General features: G+C 47.0%; 3 protein-coding genes across 8 annotated transcripts in view; 1 reads left to right on the top strand and 2 right to left on the bottom strand.

The window, feature by feature from the left end:
- Positions 1–16,999, bottom strand: part of LOC103456959 (LYR motif-containing protein 4B) — a 42,836-nt gene extending 25,837 nt beyond the window's left edge. For all 3 annotated transcript variants that reach the window (XM_081601284.1, XM_081601285.1, XM_081601283.1), the window contains exons 1-2: positions 16,847–16,999; positions 1,885–2,005 (exon numbers count right to left, since the gene is read on the bottom strand). In XM_081601284.1, the coding sequence (XP_081457410.1) occupies positions 1,885–2,005; positions 16,847–16,932 (207 nt within the window). In that variant the 5' untranslated portion in view covers positions 16,933–16,999. The remainder of the gene's footprint in view (positions 1–1,884; positions 2,006–16,846) is intronic.
- On the bottom strand, positions 10,149–12,440 carry LOC145549306 (uncharacterized). Its single transcript, XM_081601278.1, has 2 exons — positions 10,867–12,440; positions 10,149–10,775 (listed from the first exon to the last, which is right to left on the bottom strand). Exon 1 carries the CDS (start codon positions 12,411–12,413, stop codon positions 11,697–11,699), a length of 717 nt encoding a protein of 238 aa, XP_081457404.1. The 5' UTR covers positions 12,414–12,440; the 3' UTR covers positions 10,149–10,775; positions 10,867–11,696.
- A 124-nt stretch (positions 17,000–17,123) lies between the features above and the next one.
- Positions 17,124–22,094, top strand: part of fars2 (phenylalanyl-tRNA synthetase 2, mitochondrial) — a 63,992-nt gene continuing 59,021 nt past the window's right edge. For 2 of the 4 annotated variants that reach the window (XM_081601543.1, XM_008396842.3), the window contains exons 1-2: positions 17,124–17,210; positions 20,933–21,065. The gene's annotated coding sequence lies outside the window, so the exon portion shown is untranslated. Of the gene's footprint in view, positions 17,211–20,932; positions 21,079–22,094 lie in introns of all 4 variants that reach the window. The other 2 variants (XM_081601541.1, XM_081601542.1) reach the window with 2 other exon arrangements.

Here is a 22,094-nt window from a genome sequence, read left to right as displayed (position 1 = left end):
ATCGACCCCACAACACTTCCATCGACCCCAAACCGCTTCCATCGACCCCACACCGCTTCCATCGACCCCACACCGCTTCCATCGACCCCACACCGCTTCTATAAACCCCAAACTGCTTTCCATCAACCCCACACCGCTTCTATAAACCCCACACCCTTCCATCGACCCCACACCGCTTCTATAAACCCCAAACTGCTTTCCATCGACCCCAAATGCTTCCATCGACCCCACACCGCTTCTATAAACCCCAAACCGCTTCCATCGACCCCACACTGCTTCTATAAACCCTACTCCGCTTCTATAAACCCCACACCGTTTCCATCGACCCCACACCGTTTCCATCGACCCCACACCGCTTCTATAAACCCCACACCGTTTCCATCGACCCCACACCGCTTCCATCGACCCCACACCGCTTCTATAAACCCCACACCGTTTCCATCGACCCCACACCGCTTCCATCGACCCAAACCGTTTCCATCGACCCCACACCGCTTCCATCGACCCCACACCGTTTCCATCGACCCCACACCGCTTCCATCGACCCAAACCGTTTCCATCGACCCCACACCGCTTCCATCGACCCCACACCGCTTCCATCGACCCCACACCGCTTCTATAAACCCCACACCGCTTCCATCGACCCCACACCGCTTCCATCGACCCCACACCGCTTCCATCGACCCCACACCGCTTCTATAAACCCCACACCGTTTCCATCGACCCCACACCGCTTCCATCGACCCCACACCGCTTCTATAAACCCCACACCGTTTCCATCGACCCCACACCGCTTCCATCGACCCAAACCGTTTCCATCGACCCCACACCGCTTCCATCGACCCCACACCGTTTCCATCGACCCCACACCGCTTCCATCGACCCAAACCGTTTCCATCGACCCCACACCGCTTCCATCGACCCCACACCGTTTCCATCGACCCAAACCGTTTCCATCGACCCCACACCGCTTCCATCGACCCCACACCGCTTCCATCGACCCCAAACTGCTTCCATCGACCCCACACCGCTTCCATCGACCCCACACCGCTTCTATAAACCCCAAACCGCTTCCATCGACCCCACACTGCTTCTATAAACCCTACTCCGCTTCTATAAACCCCACACCGTTTCCATCGACCCCACACCGTTTCCATCGACCCCACACCGTTTCCATCGACCCCACACCGCTTCTATAAACCCCACACCGTTTCCATTGACCCCACACCGCTTCCATCGACCCCACACCGCTTCTATAAACCCCACACCGTTTCCATCGACCCCACACCGCTTCCATCGACCCACACCGTTTCCATCGACCCCACACCGCTTCCATCGACCCCACACCGCTTCCATCGACCCCACACCGCTTCCATCGACCCCACACCGCTTCCATCGACCCCACACCGCTTTCATCGACCCCAAACTGCTTTCCATCGACCCCACACCGCTTCTATAAACCCCACACCGTTTCCATCGACCCCACACCGCTTCCATCGACCCCACACCGCTTCCATCGACCCCAAACTGCTTTCCATCGACCCCACACCTCTTCCATCGACCCAACAACGTTTCTATAAACCCAAAAACGCTTTCATAAACCCAAACGTTTCGTAAACCTGGCTGGAAGTGTTGTCCCCGTCCTCCTCTGGGATTGGCCGAGAGGCTGTGGTCGTTATGGGAACAAAGTGAGCGCTGGCGGGCGATTAGCTTGCAGTAATGAGCCGACAGGTGGTCAGTCAGAGCGCAGGTGTTCATCTGTATTCACAGCCCCCTCTGGCTCTAAAACCCGACCAGAACCGTCCAGAACTGGGAACACCACCACAACCTGCCTGTTGGAGTGAGAGAGTGTGTGTGTGTGTGTGTGTGTGTTTGGTGTCACACCTGTCTTTGAATCAGCGCCAGCATCTGCTCTCCCTCCTCCATCAGCCTCTCCACTGCTTTTGGATCTTCCACTTCCCTGTTGGCCCTGAAGGCATCACGAACACGCCGCAGTGCGTACGTCCTGCAACACACACACACACACACACACACACACACACACACACACACACACACACACACGCTGTAGTTTCATTTATAATAAGGAAAGGCAGGCCAACGAGCGGAGAGGGAGGGAAGCAGGAGCTGCTAAACCCTGGGAGGAGTTCAGGAGCAAACAGCCGACCAGAGGTGGAAACAGCTCCACACTAAACCAACAGGAAGATAAATTAGAGCCAAACAAACCTCAGGGCGGCGCAATAAAAAACAACAACCGCTTATTTATTTGTTTTTCTGCTCCTCGCATATAAAGAAACCTGCAGCAGCACAAAGAGATGCTGCTGATGAGCGAGCGTCGCAGCGGGAGCCGCTTCCTGCTTTATGAGCACAATACACCCGAGGACCTGAGGAAGAGGAGGATGAAGGCTCAGGCAGTGACACCGCGGCTTCAGACGGCAACGCAACGAGACGCAGCAACCAGCCAATCAGAGAGCAGCAGGCCAGGTACTGAAAACCTGGTCATTAAAAGCATCAAACTGGGGAGAAAATACGATGGGAAAAATGAAAAATAAAGAAAATGAGGTGAAAAACGGCAGACATCTTTAACCTTTCACTGATGGAGCTTCTCTTCAGTTTCATATCCCACAATCCTTTGCTGCATCACGATCGTCTGACCAAACAAACATGAAACAGTTTCAGGTGAAGCTATGAAGGTCATCTGATGATCAAACCTGTGACAAAGTGGTTCAGTTTGTGTTCACCACTTGTCCCTTATTCTTTCTCATTCACTTATTTTTATATTTGGTTATAATAATTAATTCAAACATTGCCATTTTGCTTCACTTACTATCCCGGGTTTGTTTGTGTTGGCATTATGTTGCAAGATCTATCTGTTTAGGTTAAAGTTATTATTTCTGGATTATGGGTTGAAGTTGTTTCAAGGAGTATTTACTTTTCTTTGTACTCACCATCATTTGTCCATGTAGATCTGCAGGAGTATGGGAGAGGCCGGCCCAGTACTTCCTGGTTAAATGGCTGGATGATGTCAGTGATTACCTTATTGGGTTCTACCAATTAGAGGGTTTTTCTTTTGTGTATTGTTTGTTTTTCCTTTTAAAAATAACCTTTTGAGTTATCTTGTATTTAATTTATTTTGCAGATAACTTTATTATGTAGGAGTTTGTAAATTGATTTGTAGTTTTTTGTGTTTCTTTGTGTAAATGTTTTTGACCTGTTCCTTGGTGGCTGTGTCCAATCAAGCACAGGTGTGGTGCCAGTTGTATATAAAAACAGTGAGCTTTTGGATGCTGGGGAGAGAAGTCTGAGCAAAGACTGAATAAAAAAAGCAATTGGAAGAAACTGAAGCGGTGGCTGGTCCTGATTTTCTGCTCACCTCTGATCCTTGAGCCTAAACTACCTTACAAATGGTGGCAGCGGTGGTTCCAGGCCGATAGGTGTCAGAAATGCAGAAATCAGTCAAATCAAAGAGGCATCAGGGACCAATAGAGTGTTCCACAGAGGGGGCCCAAGATGATGAAAATCTGCCAGAAGCTTCTAGTGAGCAGCGAACTGAGGCACAAAGTTTTTCTGAACTCTCAGCTTTATTGAAAGGCCTGATGCAGCAGCATGCTGACCAGGAAACCAAATGGGAGCAGGACAGACGACGCCAGGAGGATCGGTGGAGGAAAATGGAACACCAGTTCAGTCAACTTCAGCAGGAGGTCCAAATGGAACGTCAAGAGCATCAGATGCAGCTGGAGGGTGCAGTAGCTGATCCTGGAACACTTCCCGGTCCTGCAGTGAGGCCAAAGGTGCCACAATTGGTGCAACAGAGACAAAGTCCTCCCAGCACATCTGAGGGACCACAAGCATCCAGTCTGAGACCAACCAGTTGGAAAGGTCCAAAGATGCAGCCCTATGGTGAGGATGAAGATATTGAACATTATTTGACAACATTTGAAAGAATTGCGACCGGATGTCAGTGGCCAAGGACAGAATGGGCCCTGCATCTGGCACCACTTCTCAGCGGTAAAGCAAGAGCTGCTTATGTAGCTATGGACACTGATGAGACAATGGACTATGACAAAGTAAAAACTGCTGTGCTGGAGAAGTTTGAAATAAGTGCTGAGACTTACAGATCCAGGTTCCGGTCCACATCGGTGAGGGATGACGAGACACCCAAGGAACTGCGAACACGTCTAAAAGACCTGTATGAAAAGTGGATGGTTCCAAAGAAGAAGACAAGAGAGCAAATCGGAGATGTCGTGGTGCTGGAGCAGTTCCTGAGAGTTCTCAGCCCGGATCTTCGAACCTGGGTGAAGGAGCGCAACCCCTCCACTTCAAAGGAAGCTGCAGAGATGGCTGAGGCTTTCCTTGCGGCTCGCCGCCCACACAAAGGGTTCATGACTTTGAAACAGAGTGCAGGCCCCTTAATGGTGGGTAAGTCGGGGGCTGGGAATGGATACAGACATAAATATCCCAAAGACAGTTCCCCGATCAGCGGCAATAACCGTGTCAGGGAATTTAAACAAAGAGGTCCTTTGGTTTGTCACGCTTGTGGTCAAACTGGTCATTTTAAGGCTGATTGCCCAGGTTTACAAGTCAGTAAGACTTGCATGTGTTTTTCACCAGAGTGTTTTGATTTGCTGGAAGAAAAATCTCAGTCTGCAGTACCTTTAAGGGGTCAGGAGCACACCATTTGTGTTTTCATTGAGGGAAAGCCATGTGTCGCCCTATTAGATTCAGGCAGTAGCCGCACCCTCGTTAGGCAAGATTGTCTTCCCAGAGACACCACATTTTCTGGTAAAGTTAAAGTCTGGTGTGTTCATGGTGATGATGTTGATTACCCCATGGCCAATGTTGTCCTTCAAGTTCATGACCAGGAACATTTACTTACTGTAGGAGTGATGGATAAACTTCCCTACCAGGTTGTATTGGGACGGGATATGCCACTCCTTAGGGACCTGTTAGCAAAGAAAGAGAAAGATCTAGATATTTCAAGTGAGGGTCTGCTAGCCGTCACTAGGTCTAGCTCTAGAAGGTCTCAGTCAGAGCCTGGTTTGAGGGAGTTACCTTTTGCTAACACTGAAATTCCTGGTGAGGAAGGATTAAGACGGCAATGTCCAAGAAAAAGCAGAATGCAGAGGAGACATGAGAGGGTAAGGGGGACAGAAGTTGCAGAGTTACTTTTTGAACCTGAAATTGATGAGCTACTGGTAATTCCAAGCAATGTTGTCCAACTTCAAAGGCAAGACCCCTCTTTAACGCCTCTTTTTGCTAAGTGTGTACCAGAATCAACACAGATTACAGAGGGAGTTCGAGAAGTTTTCATTATAAAGAATGAACGCCTGTATCGCCGTAGCAAAGTGGGTGACCAGTTAGTAGTTCCCACAAGCTTAAGGCCAATAGTTTTACAGTTGGCCCATTCAGTTCCTTGGGCGGGTCATTTGGGATATGTGAAAACTTTCTCCAGAATGTCAAGCCGTTTTTTTTGGCCTCAGCAGTTTTCAGATACCGTGCAATACTGCAAATCATGTCCACAGTGTCAGTTAATAGCTCCGAGTAAGAAAGGTGACAGAGCCCCACTTATTCCTATGCCTGTAATCGACATTCCCTTCTCTCGCATTGCCATGGACATTGTTGGTCCGTTGGAGAGAAGCAGCTCAGGACATAGATATATTCTAGTGGTGTGTGACTATGCGACAAGGTACCCTGAGGCTTTCCCACTGAGACGAGTGAAAGCTCGCCAAATAGCCAATTGTCTGATACAGATGTTTTCAAGGGTGGGAATTCCCAGAGAAATCCTTACAGATCAAGGGTCAAACTTCACTTCAAACCTGCTGAAGGAGGTTTATAAACTTTTGGGAATTAGCGGGATCAAAACTAGTCCTTACCATCCTCAAACTGATGGACTTGTTGAAAGGTTTAATAAAACCCTGAAGTCAATGTTGAAAAAGTTTGTAAAAGACTCTGGGAAAGACTGGGATCAGTGGTTACCATTTCTGCTTTTCGCTTATAGAGAGGTACCTCAAGCATCTACTGGGTTTTCTCCTTTTCAACTTTTGTATGGTCATACTGTCAGGGGTCCACTAGATGTCCTTAAAGAGGCCTGGGAGGAGACCAGACCTGGAAAACAGTGTACATCACTCTCATATGTGCTGAAAATGAGGGATAAACTTGAACAGTTTCAGGAACTGGCTCATAGTCACCTAGTAGAAGCTCAACAGCGCCAAAAGAAGAACTATGATAAAACAGCTCGCAGGAGAACCTTTACAGAAGGACAGAAAGTGTTGTTGCTTTTGCCAACGACTGAGAGCAGCCTCCTAGCCAAGTGGCAGGGGCCTTTTCTCATTAACAGGAAAGTAGGTCCCGTCACTTACGAACTCAACATGCCAGATCGGCGTAAAAAGCAACAAGTTTTTCATGTCAACATGTTAAAGGAATGGATTGAACGGCCAGTTCCATCAACACAGTTGTGGGCTCGAGCTGTAATTGACGAAGAAGAGCTTCAAGAGCAATTCCTTCCATCTAAAACTGGGGAACAGCTTCTGCCAGATGTAAGCCATCTGTCGTCAGAGCAGCAAGGAGAACTGCTGGCTATTTTGCCAAAAGAACTTTTCAGCACAAAGCCAGGCTACACCCATCTCATTCAGCATGACATACGACTTCGCAGTACAGATCAACCGCCCATCAGAGATACAACCTCCAGAGTTCCAGCAAAGCTGATGCCAGCTCTGAAACAGGAGGTGGAAGAAATGCTGTCTATGGGGATCATAGAACCTTCCAGAGGTGAGTGGTGCAGCCCTGTGGTGCTTGTTCCCAAGAAAAATGACTCGAGGCAAAGATTTTGTATTGATTTTTCAAAACTTAATGCTGTCTCTGTTTTTGATGCGTATCCAATGCCAAGAGTTGATGAACTTATTGAGCGCTTGGGAAATGCTAACTACCTGACAACACTTGACCTCTGTAAAGGTTATTGGCAAGTTCCACTAACGGAGTCCTCAAGGGATTTAACCACTTTCAGGGTTCCTAGTGGACTTTATCGTTTCAGAACTATGCCTTTTGGACTTCACGGAGCTCCAGCTACATTCCAGAGGATGATGGACTTGGTTTTAAAAGGAGCTGATGGCTATGCAGCAGCATACATCGATGACATTGTGGTGTTCAGTGAGACATGGAAAGACCATGTGAAGCATCTGACGGATGTCCTACAAAGAATCAAAGCAGCTGGATTAGTCATCAATCCTGGAAAGTGTCACATTGCAAAGACTGAGGTTGAATACTTGGGGTATGTCATCGGGGGTGGGGTAATCCGCCCTCAGGTGAGTAAGGTTGATAGCCTTGCTGCTTGTTTTCCTCCTACAACTAAGAAAAAGTTGAGATCTTTTCTAGGTTTAGCTGGCTGGTACCGTCGGTTCATCCCCAACTTCTCCACCAGATCAGCCATTCTTAGTGACTTGACACGTAAATCTTGTCCTAACAAGATTAAATGGACTCCAGAAAGTGAGGCTGCCTTTGCAGATCTGAAAAACTGTTTGTGTAATGAACCTGTGTTGCAGTGTCCAGACTTTACACGCCCATTCATTGTACAGACTGATGCTTCAGGGGTGGGGCTAGGAGCTGTGTTGCTGCAAGGTGATGGAGGCGACCAAAGACCAGTGCAGTACATAAGTCGAAAGCTCTTCCCCAGAGAAATTAGATACTCAACAATCGAAAAGGAAGCTTTAGCAATAAAATGGGCTCTTGACACTTTAAAGTATTATCTGCTGGGTGGTGAATTTGTGCTTGAAACTGATCATCGAGCTTTACAATGGATGAACAGAATGAGAGAGACCAATGCAAGAATCACCAGATGGTACCTGTCATTGCAACCTTATTGTTTTAAGATTCAGTATAAAGCTGGAAAGAAAAATGTGGTGGCAGATTATCTTTCCCGTTCCTATGAAGACTAAATGACTTAAGGGGGGGGGAATGTGACAAAGTGGTTCAGTTTGTGTTCACCACTTGTCCCTTATTCTTTCTCATTCACTTATTTTTATATTTGGTTATAATAATTAATTCAAACATTGCCATTTTGCTTCACTTACTATCCCGGGTTTGTTTGTGTTGGCATTATGTTGCAAGATCTATCTGTTTAGGTTAAAGTTATTATTTCTGGATTATGGGTTGAAGTTGTTTCAAGGAGTATTTACTTTTCTTTGTACTCACCATCATTTGTCCATGTAGATCTGCAGGAGTATGGGAGAGGCCGGCCCAGTACTTCCTGGTTAAATGGCTGGATGATGTCAGTGATTACCTTATTGGGTTCTACCAATTAGAGGGTTTTTCTTTTGTGTATTGTTTGTTTTTCCTTTTAAAAATAACCTTTTGAGTTATCTTGTATTTAATTTATTTTGCAGATAACTTTATTATGTAGGAGTTTGTAAATTGATTTGTAGTTTTTTGTGTTTCTTTGTGTAAATGTTTTTGACCTGTTCCTTGGTGGCTGTGTCCAATCAAGCACAGGTGTGGTGCCAGTTGTATATAAAAACAGTGAGCTTTTGGATGCTGGGGAGAGAAGTCTGAGCAAAGACTGAATAAAAAAAGCAATTGGAAGAAACTGAAGCGGTGGCTGGTCCTGATTTTCTGCTCACCTCTGATCCTTGAGCCTAAACTACCTTACAAAACCAGCAGTCAGACCGATCAGAGTAACGATACGGTCCGGTTCTGTTGGGCAGACAGAAGGCGGTCCGGAACCAGAACAACCCAGCAGCCTGTGGTGGCGCCGCTGAGCTAATCTGACCAGAGCTGATGGGAGCTGAGCTGAAGCTCTGCAGAGATCGATGAGCCGCCGCCGGCTGGGCGGCAGAGAGGGACGGGCCGGTCCACTCGGGTCGGATTCAAACCGGGTCCGATTCATACCGGGTCCGATTCAAACCGGGTCCGATTCAAACCGGGTCCGATTAAAAAATGATCCGATTCAAACCGGGTCCGATTCAAACCTGATCCGATTCAAACCTGATCCGATTCAAACCTGATCCGAATCAAACCGGATCCGATTCAAACCTGATCCGATTCAAACCGGATCCGATTCAAACCGGATCCGATTCAAACCGGATCCGATTAAAAAATGATCCGATTCAAACCGGATCCGATTCAAACCTGATCCGAATCAAACCGGGTCCGATTCAAACCGGGTCCGATTCAAACCGGGTCCGATTCAAACCTGATCCGATTCAAACCTGGTCCGATTCAAACCTGATCCGATTCAAACCTGATCCGATTCAAACCTGATCCGATTCAAAAATGATCCGATTCAAACCGGATCCGATTCAAACCGGGTCCGATTCAAACCTGATCCGATTCAAACCTGATCCGATTCAAAAATGATCCGATTCAAACCGGATCCCATTCAAACCTGATCCGAATCAAACTTGATCCGATTCAAACCTGATCCGATTCAAAAATGATCCGATTCAAACCGGGTCCGATTCAAACCTGGTCCGATTCAAACCTGATCCGATTCAAACCTGATCCGATTCAAACCTGGTCCGATTCAAACCTGATCCGATTCAAACCTGATCCGATTCAAAAATGATCCGATTCAAACCGGATCCGATTCAAACCTGATCCGAATCAAACTTGATCCGATTCAAACCGGGTCCGATTCAAACCGGGTCCGATTCAAACCTGATCCGATTCAAAAATGATCCGATTCAAACCGGATCCCATTCAAACCTGATCCGAATCAAACTTGATCCGATTCAAACCTGATCCAATTCAAACCTGATCCGATTCAAACCTGATCCAATTCATACCTGATCCGAATCAAACTTGATCCGAATCAAACCTGATGCGATTCAAAAATGATCTGATTCATACCTGATCCGATTCAAACCGGGTCCGATTCAAACTTGATCCGATTCAAACCGGGTCCGATTCAAACCTGATCCGATTCAAACCGGGTCCGATTCATACCGGGTCCGATTCAAACCGGACCCGATTCAAACTTGATCCGAATCAAACCTGATCCGATTCATACCTGATCCGAATCAAACCTGATCCGAATCAAACTTGATCCGAATCAAACCTGATCCGATTCATACCTGATCCGATTCAAACCGGGTCCGATTCAAACCTGATCCGATTCAAACCGGGTCCGATTCAAACCTGATCCGATTCAAACCGGGTCCGATTCAAACCTGATCCGATTCAAACCGGGTCCGATTCAAACCGGACCCGATGGAGCTTCACCTCATCCTGCTCCTCTCAGGACCTTTAGATCCTGTAATCAGGTCCAACCGGTCGGCTTTACAGACGACCTCCACGTTGACCTCTGGCAGAGACTAATGGTCTGTTTGGCTTCATCAGATCTATAAAGTTTGTCCCACATAAAACATAAACTAGCAGAACCACGAGGTAACCCTGGTCTCAAACGGACAGACGGAGGGACAGAAAGACGGAGGGACGGGCTGATGGACCAATAGATGGACGAACTAGCTGATGGATCTTTGGGTTGATGGATGACACTAATGGGAGGATGGACATCTGACCAGTCTGACCAGTGGACATCAGAACTGGCTGATGGACAGAACAGGAACGTCTTCTCGTCCCAGCAGGGGAAACTCAGACTGACGGACGTAGTGAGTGATGGACAGACTGGTTGATGAATGTATGGATGGACTGACGGATGTAGTGACACAGATGGACAGATTAATGGATGGACTTTAGTTCACTTTTTCATCGCTGCTGTCAGAACATCTTGTTTCTGATGCTTGGAGTCCAAAGACAGACTGGACAGATCCAGATTAGTCTGCCTGAAGGGAAGGAAACCGGAAAGACACGAAGGACGGATCAGAGAAACAACTGATAGTTACTGTTTTTATTAATAAGCAGCAGCTTCTGTACCTGTCAGCTCATTGAGGAAAACCCGACAGCGAGAGACTCCAGACAGTGAATGACTGAACGGCGTGTTTGTGAGAGAGTGAGTCATCCCGTCACGGGAACTTCAGAGGGAATTCTCCTCTCTGATCTTCAGACGAAGAGACGGGAAGGGAAGAGGAGACGAGGAGAGGAGGCGAGGAGGCACTGAAACTGGATTTCACAATCACTTATTCATCACAAGTCTTTGTCATCTCGCTGATAAGTTGACAGCTCTTAGCGCGCCCACGCTGCGTGGAGGAGGCTGCGGGGGGAGGATATTTTTAAGCAGGGAAGTAAAGAGGTAAGGAGGAGAGAGAGGAGAGACAACAGCAGGAGACACGTCTAACCCAGGACACCTGACAGGCAGGTTGCTCTCGACTACAATAATTCATCTTTTCCACTCAGAGATCCGGTACGTTACAGTGACACATCGTTCCTGAACCCAGTTCGGCCGTAGCTCCATTGGTTCGGTCAGGGCGGAGCTGCTGCCGTTACTCAACACCGTCCTTTGATTGGGGGACAGAAACTGAGTCACGTCTGATGATGTGTTTGAGTTCAACCCTGTTGGCCCAGACATCTATGTGGTTACCACCCAGATGACTGTCAAATCAGGCTTTTTAAAGCTCAATGACTGATGATCTGCTAGAAAGCTAACCCCACGTAAAGCCACTGCTCCACCTTTAACTGCTCCAGATTCATCTCCGTTAGCAGACCAGTTCCTCCATGTCTTCAGTAAATCACTGCAGTGGCAGTGCAAGCTGGGAAAATCTGTGCATTTCGCTCAAGCAATATGACTGACACCTGAATGTGTTCGTTCATCGGCACGTCACTTTAGACTGCAAGCATCTCGACCAGCGCAGTGGACCGGCTGACCTTTCGTCTGCCATCAGGCTCGACCAGCGCAGTGGACCGGCGGACCTCTCGTCTGCCATCAGGCTCGACCAGCGCAGTGGACCGGCGGACCTCTCGTCTGCCATCAGGCTCGACCAGCGCAGTGGACCAGCGGACCTTTCGTCTGCCATCAGACTCAACCAGCGCAGTGGACCGGCGGACATCTCGTCTGCCATCAGTGGACCGGCGGACCTCTCGTCTGCCATCAGGCTCGACCAGCGCAGTGGACCAGCGGACCTTTCGTCTGCCATCAGACTCAACCAGCGCAGTGGACCGGCGGACATCTCGTCTGCCATCAGTGGACCGGCGGACATCTCGTCTGCCATCAGACTTGACCAGCGCAGTGGACCGGCGGACCTCTTGTCTGCCATCAGACTCGACCTGCGCAGTGGACCGGCGGACCTCTTGTCTGCCATCAGACTCGACCTGCGCAGTGGACCGGCGGACCTCTCGTCTGCCATCAGACTCGACCTGCGCAGTGGACCGGCGGACCTCTCGTCTGCCATCAGACTTGACCAGCGCAGTGGACTGGCGGACCTCTTGTCTGCCATCAGACTCGACCTGCGCAGTGGACCGGCGGACCTTTCGTCTGCCATCAGGCTCGACCAGCGCATTGGACCGGCGGACCTTTCGTCTGCCATCAGACTCGACCAGTGCAGTGGACCGGCGGACCTTTCGTCTGCCATCAGGCTCGACCAGCGCAGTGGACCGGCGGACCTCTCGTCTGCCATCAGGCTCGACCAGCGCAGTGGACCGGCGGACCTCTCGTCTGCCATCAGAGAGCTGCTGGACGACTGTAACCCTGGTCAATGTCTTCTGTCAGGTGATGATTTCAGCGGCACGTCTCTGAAGAACGATCTGCAGTGAAGATCCCAGGACCGGCGGTCTGTTTCAAACACTGGAGCTACGTCACAATGGTTTGGTGTGAATTTCATTCCTCTTCTTTTCATAAAGTTCAATCGCCTGGGCTAGAACCAAACCAAACCAACAGAGACTTGATGATGGAGAAGGACTAAAGTCTTCAAGTCCCATATTTGATCTAAGGTAGCAGATCAGCCATGATCTAAATACAGAGGATAGGAAAAAAATAAAACTGGTTGGATCTAGATAACTTCAGATCGATCCACCTGTAAAACTAGGGAATGTTGTTCACTTTTATCACGAGTCTGTACTTTGGTTTCAGCTCCGCCTGACTTTGCAGAAAACACCAGAGACCTCAGAGCTCTTTCTGGAAACAAAACCGTTTTAGCTACATTCTGTGTGGCTGACTGTCCTCCCTGATCCGAACTGCTGAGGCTCTGCTCTCCGCTCTGCTCCTCATCACTGTTTGACTTTCCTGTGGAAGATCATGAATGTTTCATCTGACTTGTGTTCGTTTCCGTGTTTTCTCTGGTTGACAAAGCTTTCCAAACTCAGGCAGAGTTTTATCCCAGGAAGAGCAGCGAGCGGCTGCCTGGCTGTTAGTGCAGCATCAACAGAACAGCGCCGGCAGCAACGTCTGGCATATTCAGGTCACTCCACAACAACCTGGAGGCTCACAGGTACAGAGCAGGAGCAAATCCCTCCCACACGCTGCGCTGCTGCGCTTCCCACCAGGACGTAACGGCAAAGAGGAGTCACAACTCAGAGGATGGAAATGTTCACAGGCAGCATTTCTATTAGAGGAGTCTGACACGGAGACAAGAGGCATCATTAAAATAGACATTTTATAGCTTGATTTTACTACGATTCATATTTTTATTAAGTGCTCCAAAAGCTGACTTTTCTCTCTGATGTGGAAACATTCCTGACAAAGCAACATTTAACCAGACACTTCGAAGAGGCTGTGATGCGACGTAGGGATCCTGTGTGTCGGTACACAACATTTACTTACAACTGAACTTTGACTGCAAAATTATTAAGGGAAAAAAATGGCGGATTCATAAAACTGCTTAGCCAGAAGTCATGACCTTGTTTAGCAGCTCCACAGCAAATGCAGTGACGTAATGAACAAGAACAATGTTACAGAAAATAAAGAAAAATGAACAGACTAAAAAAATTATTCATCGAAATATAAAGATGTCTACGCAAAACAAGGACAAAGTAAATTAAATTTCTTTTGCACTCCTAGACACTCAAAGTACAGAAAAACATTTATTAAAGGGCTAAAAAACTGGATTTTTCATAATATGTCTCCTTAAAATCTGCTTGTTTTGCTGGGATCCGGTTGTGACGTGCTGCTGCCACTAGGTGGCGATAACGCACCAAGTTGCCGAAGCTTCGAAACCTCATGAAGACGAACAGACAACAGGAAGACGTCCTTTTATGGTTGATAGAATAAAATTATGCTTTATTGTCGCTCAGTGGGAGGATTCGGTTTTATCTCATTCATCATGACTGAACGATATTTCCAGTTTTTACGGTTATGATGATGTTGAAGTAAATCCCAGATCAGCTGACTGGCCGGTTCTGCTCCAGATAAACTGATCCACAGGTCGGGTTGTTCCAGAACCCAGAACCTCCTGACTCATACATCTCCACCAAGTCCATTTCAGGCAGAACTGAACCTGTTTTACAGCAAACCTCTGATCTCTAGCGATCATTTCACAGCATGTATGAAGCTAAAGCTAGTTTACAGGAGATCGCTGCCTGGAAACTGATGATATTTTTATACTTTAATTGGGGAAAAGTTTCACAATTTGACAGAAAGCCTAAACACCTGGAGTCAGCTGTAGTTGTCATGCCAGGCCTCTAGATGGTGCTGTGATTTTAGCACGTCATTGAACACACATGTGCTTTTGACGCTTAGCTTCATCTCATAGTAACCCAGGTCCGATGAACCAAGCGCTCATGTAACACAAGCTAGATAAACTGATCAGGTCAGGTAGCAGGATGCTATCCGCCATTGTTTTTGTTGTTATCCAGAGTAGGGCTGTTGTAAACGATTATTTTAGTAATCGAGTAATCTATAGATTTTTCTTACGATTAATCGAGTAATCGGATAAAAACAATTATGAAATAAAATATTGGTAAATCTTCCATAACACCAGTGTTACTGTCGGATATCAACATCAGTCTATTTTTTCCACCTTTGAGCTTCCCTACCAGTTACTGTTTTGTAGACGGGGGAGCAATACGGGATATTTACGGCTCCTCCGTTCAGAAACTCATCTACCAGCCATGTTCCGCCTCCCGTTTGTTCAGACCGGGATGATATAAGTTTATTGTGCGGTTCGTCCGTAAAGCTGCTCTTACCCTGTAAGCATCAACCCTCAGCCGCCCGCCGTGTTCAGTCTCTCCGCTCACCTGTAGAAATCCTCCTCAGCTTCTTCCCGCCGTTCAACCAGCAGCTCCGGAGCAGAAAGGCTGCCGAACTCCCGGCATCGCGCCGGTCATTTTAAGGATGTTTATTGGTCCCACAAAAACGATGAAAACCCGGAATTATCACCAATCAGTAAAATCCCCGCGGGCCGAACCTGAAGATTGGACGTTATGCCGCTAACACGTAGCTTCCGTCAACAACTCAGAGGCGGAAGTCAGAGCTCCGCGCAACGCAAATAATGTTCCGGCTGAAACACGGTGCGCTAAATGATAAAACATAAATTAACGAAGCTTCGAGGCAGGTCGATTTTCCTCGAGGAATTTTAATAATCGAGGTACTCGAATCACTCGAGGAATCGTTTCAGCCCTAATCCAGAGTACTTCTCGCCTCCAGCAGGTGTTACAGAAAAGTTTCACGTTTATTCCTGGTTTGAAAACGTCCTCCAGCCACTGGAGGCTCTGTGTAAACCAGAATCTCTTCTATGTCTGATCCAGTTTGAAATATCCAGATTTTTGAAATGTAACTAAACTTCTCGCGAGGCTAACCTCGCCTCCTGACAAAGTTCGGAAAAGTTTACCAAAAGTGGGCGGAGCCAAGATACTCAGAGGGGCGTGGCCAAATGGGAGGCTGATTGAAACATGTTAAGCTTTGCGACTTTGTTACAATATTCAAATTTTCAGACCCTGTAGAATTTTTTCTTCTTCAATAAATAAAAACCGACTAGCGGCAAATCTAGCAACATTTTTTCTGTAGTATTGTAGTAAGTAAGTAAGTAAGTAAGCTTTATTTCTATAGCACTTTTCACAGACCAGGATCACAAAGTGCTGCACAAAGTATAAAAAATAAAACAAATTAAAAACAACATACAAACAATAAAACACAGTAGTACACTAAAAAGCAAGATTAAAAAAGTGGGTCTTAAGTTGTTTCCTGAAAGTGTCTATGCAATGTAGAGATCGAATGGTGCAAGGTAGCTCATTCCATAGTCGAGGCGCCACAGCTTTAAAAGATCTGTCTCCACGAGTCTTAAAAAAGGTCCGAGGAACCGTCAACAAGTTCAAATTCGACGACCTGAGGCTCCTAGTTGAAACATAAGGCTGTATGAGGTTCTATTGGAGACTTTTATGGTTTTATCTCTGAACCTAATAATGTTCCGGCTGAAACACAGTGCGCTAAATGATAAAACTGTGACGCAGAGCTGTGACGCAGACGTTAAGGCTGTACCGCAGGAACCAATAGGAAAATTCAACTGCAGTACCCACTGTGTGTCCCAAAGAGGGCAGCACTGAGACTGCTTTCAGACAAATATTGCATAGTTTTAAAATATTACACAAAAAAATTCCAATTTGAACAGGAACATAAAGATAGCACATTCAAAGGCCAATGTAGACAGTTAATCTACGAAAAACAATGTTGATCTGGAGTTTGACTGGAGGATTTGATGATTCCATCAACAATAACGTTAGATTTAACAGACAGTATGAGATGAAAAGCAGCAGTTGACCCATCATGACCTGAGCGCCATCAGATTTAAAACGTGTTTTAAAGCTGATGTTGTGCGCATTAATATATGCTCACATTGATGTTTCTGTGGTTTAAAGTGTCAGAGTTCATGTTAGCCTGAACCTGCAGGTGTCCCCCAGGACATTCAGGGTTTCATAAACACTGACCCTGCTTCGTGTAAACACAGCGGTTAGCTGCGTGTTTAGCCGCTGCCAGGCGGTTTAAACCGGCCGGAAGGACCCCTCACACCGCCGACAGCCCCGGACTCACCTGTAGTTGTAGGAGGGGAACCTGCTGCTCTCCTTCAGCATCATCTTGTACAGAGAAATCACCTGAGACCGAGTGGAAGCAGCCATGATGCTACACGGTACGCGGCTCCGTCCCTCTTTCCGTTTGAGTTCCAGGACCCTGATTTCTAGGTAGCCAAATCGTGCCTGAACAGAAACAACTATTTCAAATTGTATGTAAATCACAGATTTATTATTTATTTTATTTAAAATATCTTTGTTTAAAAATGTAAAGATAAATAATATAATAAATTTACGTTTGAGACGGAAAATAATATTTATTGCCTTTAAGCCGTACAGGCGCACCTTCGCCAACTAAATAGCCCAACTCAGGAGAGTGATTGAAGGTGAGTTAGCTCTGCTTCTTTAACCTCTAAATATGTTTTTAAGTAGAGAAACACGAGGCTTTAATGAATGAGCTGCACCACGAGGGATACATTCTTCACTACACCTCACTAACTGGTGGTGGTTCGGCTTTTTCACAGCTTTATTGTACACATAAAACGTCTTTGTTTTGGGTCAACATGTGAGCAACCCTGCTGCAGAGACACCTGGCTGAGCTGCTGTTGCTTTAAATTGACCAAACCCTCATGGTTACGCCGACACAAAGCTATTAAACCTCCGACAACCTTTAAATGTACAGCTAGCAGGTTCTGCTGTGACCGTTCTTAACCTGGACTCAACAGAACCAGAACTGTTAAAAGTAGTAACAAAGCCACATGTTCCCAAAACGGAACTAAGGTTTCACTTTATTAATCTGATTTTATCAATTAAACAATATTTGATTTATCCCAAAGGAAAATCTAAATGTTATTGTAAGAATATTTAAAGAGATGATGTGGCCTATGATGCTGTGTGCAGAAAGGCTCTCCTGTAGCAGTCTGTCTCTCAACACATCCAAAGAGGCCTCTGACTGAAGACTGTTGTTGTATAGCAGCCTCATGACAGCCCTGACATGCTAACAGCCCAATATCCAAGCAGCAGAGATGATATTTCACAGCAACACGTCCTGGATGTCTCCATCAGCCGCTAGCTAGCTATGCTAATCCACCTCGTTTGTTTTTGCTGCTTTTGAGGGATGTTGGAGTAGGGGATGTGATGATCTAAACTTCCTCCTTCTCTCTGTGTCCATGAAGCCTCCCTTAGTTTAAACTCCTCTTGGATTTGGGGTCAGAGGTCAGGGAGATGCTAACCAGCGGCTAATGGTTGAAAGAACAAAATCTTTAAAAGGCCGATGGGTTCCTGATGATGTCTAAATGTTTTAATGGGTTTAAACCGGGTTACTATCTCTGAGTCTGCTTCCTGCAGCGTTAAACCCCATGACCTGTGTGTGTGTGTGTGTGTGTGTGTGTGTGTGTGTGTGTGGGGGGTTTGATCTTTAGCCTGGATGTGTAAAAGGTCACAGTCTCTTCCTGGTATCCGTCTGTCTGTGAGAGTAAAGGTCGCGGTTCCGGCTGCTGGTTCCGCTGAGCGTTCCTCTGAAGCGACCCGGTCCAGTTTTAGACCGGTGTGTTTGCTAAAACCCAACACATGTTGTGCTATGCTAACAGTTCATACATCTAAATGACTTTTAGATGTTTGTCACATGTTCTGGTCGTTTTTTATCCATTTATTATAATTTTATCTTTGCGTTTTGATTTGAATTTTGTCCTATTTTTTAAAATAAGTTTAGAAGATGTGGAAGAAATCTGAAACATTTTGAAGGAAGTAAAGTTTTATTTTTAAACGTGCCGTTTGGCTTTCAGGACCATAAATCCTGAAACAGAAGCAGGGATGAAACGGGTCTCAGCGGGCCGACATGGCGGGTTCTGGAGGAAGTCAGAACCGGTTAATGAAGCCTCTGTTTTAGAGGAAATACAGACTTAAACCTAAACACTCCTTTTCTTTCACTACATCTGAATATGTGTGAACAGTGGAAGTAGTTTCAGCTGAAGCTGCTGTCTGTCTTCTTTATCTACCTGTTTGCGGTTCAGCCAATCAGCATCAAGGAAAATAAATGCCACTTCTGGATTGGCTGCTTTTCAAGCGCCAGCCAATAACATGTTAAGTATATCTAGAAAAATGCTAATTTTGTAGAATATCTTGGCTAAACTCTGCACAGAATAGACTGATCTGCTGCATTACCTGATTTTAAAGAGTTGATCATCATGACGGAGGTTCAGGTGATGCTGAGTTAGAATCTCCAAGTTGCAGCAGGGAGAGGAAAACGGACCGAGTAGTGAGCCCTGAGGCGCCCCACATGGCAGAGGAGGGAGGTGGATCATTAATTATTATGGATCATTAATGATGATGGAGGGTTTCCAATAGAAAGAAAGCAGAGCTGCTTCCTGCTGCTCCTTCACGTCCAGACAAGCAGCCAGTTTAATAAATAAATGGTTGTTTGTTTCCGGCTCCTCCGTCTCTCAGCTGCATGTTAGGAGTGACGGAGGTTCTGCTCAGATCAATAAAGGAGGATTTCCGTCAGTCCCGCCCGGACCGACTGAATCCTGCAGATCAGGAGCAGCTGCTGTCACAGCGGGCCGCAGCCGCAGCGCCTCTCATCCTCGTTTCCCGGTCCCAGGTTCGGTTCTGACGGCTTCAGCGCTGCGCCGGACCCTGAGGAGAACCGGCGCCGTTCTGCCCAATAACACGCAGCGACATCAGCCGGTAGTAACTCCGGTTCGCTTCCTGGCTGAAGCAGCTGCCTCCTCAAAGCCAGTGATTCATATTAAATATAAATATTGAGGCTGAGTGACGGCGGATGGAGGCTGGGAACGAACGGGGAGATCCGGGCTTTAGCGCTCCTGGCTGCCTGGGGCAAAGTCACTTCAGCTTATTTAGAGCTGCGAGTGGTGGCACACTTCCGCTAACGCGCTAACAGCTAGCGGAGTTTAGTGGCTTTGATAACTTTGACAACGTTTAGCAAACTTAGTTTCCCGTAGATCATATTTTTCTAATAAATTCTAATTTACTTCCGTTGAATAAAGTTTGTGTTGATATTTTTATATCAACTGTTAAAGATTTAAGTAGAAGTTTACTTTCATGCTTTTATTGTGAAGCCTGTTTTACTGCGTTAGCACGTCATTGACACAAGGTGGCTATCAGCATTAGCGATTTAGCATTAGCTCTTGCTAAATAATATGTTGTTAAAGATTCAAGTAGAAGTTTACTTTCATGCTTTTATTGTGAAGCCTGTTTAACTGCGTTAGCACGTCATTGACACAAGGTGGCTATCAACATTAGCGATTTAGCATTAGCTCTTGCTAAATGATATGTTGTTGTAGCACTTTAGCATTTGCTTCTGCTAACGGCAATGTTAGCAGAAGCTCCACTAAATAATGTTATTGTAGCTATCCATCCATCCATCCATCCATCCATTTTCTTGCACCCTTTGTCCCTCAGTGGGGTCGGGAGGGTTGCTGGTGCATCTCCAGCTAACGTTTCGGGCGAGAGGCGGGGTCACCCTGGACAGGTCGCCAGTCTGTCGCAGGGCAACACAGAGACAAACAACCATGAACACACACACTCACACCTAGGGACAATTTGGAGAGGCCATTTAACCTGACAGTCATGTTTCTGGACTGTGGGAGGAAACCGGAGTATCTGGAGAAAACCCACCATGCACAGGGAGAACATGGAGACTCCATGCAGAAAGACCGGGAATCGAACCCAGAACCTTCTTGCTGCAAGGCAACAGCTCTACCAACTGCGCCACTGTGCAGCCCGTTATTGGAGCTAAGTTAGCTTAAACCAAATACGTTGTTATTTTAGCTCTTTAATTTTAGCTTCTGCTAAATACTTTGTTGCTTTAGCGTTAGCAGAACTGCCTTTCATTCTTGGTGCTTCAGGGTTAGTGCAGCTAGCGTTGTAGCTAGCCTAAGCCAGTGTGAGCCTCATGCTAAGGTAAAGTTTTGGGCCTGTGCAGTGCGGCGGGTTGGCTGCTGAACGCTGGGAGCTGATTGGATGTAATGAAGCCTGATGGTCGGAGCAGCTTCCCCTGATGAGCTGCTTTGATTCTCCGGCTGCTCGTTTCCGTCTCGCTGAGCCGTGAGCTGCAGATTGAGTTTTCCGTCTCCTTTCCACCTGGCAGATCAAGGACCCCGGCGTCCCGGCCATCGATCGCTTCCTCCCGTGTTCAGACGGCGGAAGAACCCGTCTGGGACGCGTCAGCGCCGCGACCCGAGCCGGATCGCTGCGGATCGACCGGCCTCCTCTGTGGAGAGGTAAAACCAGCCGGTAAACACTCTGACATTTACAGTCGTGTTAAATAAAACTGATGTTCAGTCTGCGCCGTGAAGGGGCTGCAGGCCTCCTGAGCGTCAGGCGGGCTGAGACCGCGGCGACCGGCGCCGTCCCACTCGGGATCAATCACTAAGCTGTTTAACTGAACGATTCCCAACGCGCCGCCGTGTGTAATGTCAGGCTGACGCCATGGAAACGGAGGCCTTGACCCCCATGGTGACCTCAGCTTTGAACTCTGACCTTTTCCAGGTCCTCTGAGTCCAAAAGCTGCTCTGGAGAAAAAATGCAAAAAACTAAATAATTTCCCAGGTTAGAAGTTAAAATATCTTGTTGAAACGTTAATTTGTCTCGATTGAACTGAACGCAGATGTTTTCAGTGTAAACCAGATGAATAAGTGTTTATTGTTTTACAGTGTATCTGTGTTTGTGACGGAGCGTCTGCTGGACGTTCAGCTGCTGCTCTTCCTCTCCATTTCTCTTCTCTCTTCTTCCGGTTTCCTTTTCCCAACTCTTCCCTCCCGTTTCTGGGTTCTGTTCTCTCACCGTTTGTCGGGATTCACGATAAATCGGCGTTGACGTCCGATCAATAGATCTGGATCTCCGTGTCGTTGCTGTTTGTTTGGATGCACAGCAGGATTGTGGAGTTTAGCTGTTTGGTTTCACACGGTGGTGAAAGGAAATACATGTGATATCGGTAAATATCGATTATCGGCCATAACAGATTTTTGTATCAATGGGTCGAAAAACCGTCTCCTTCCTTTTAGTTCCTGTTTCCGTCCATCAGCTCCTGACCGGACCCGGATTTCACCAGAGTTCTGGATGCCCAGAAACACGTTGAGTTTCTGAGCAGCAGGCGGTCCTGGTTCTGGTTCTGGTTCTCTGGTTCTGTGGTTCTGGTTCTGGCTCTGGCGGTGTAGATAAATCTGTTTTCTGCAGAGAGCTCTTGGGTTTTCCTGGCGCTGCGTCTCTGTGCTGGTGGTGTCCTCCATCTGTTGTAGGAAAGCCTTCCT

The sequence above is a fragment of the Poecilia reticulata genome, chromosome 20, assembly GCF_904066995.2.
Source record: "Poecilia reticulata chromosome 20, P_reticulata-male-v2, whole genome shotgun sequence".
Taxonomy (NCBI): Eukaryota; Metazoa; Chordata; class Actinopteri; order Cyprinodontiformes; family Poeciliidae; genus Poecilia; species Poecilia reticulata.
Note: the sequence above shows the minus strand (reverse complement) of the source record. Positions and strands in the feature narration are given on the sequence as shown.

Coding starts and splice junctions, on each gene's coding strand:
- LOC145549306 (XM_081601278.1), bottom strand. CDS start 12,413: ATGGCAGACGAAAGGTCCGCCGGTCCAATGCGCTGGTCGAGCCTGATG.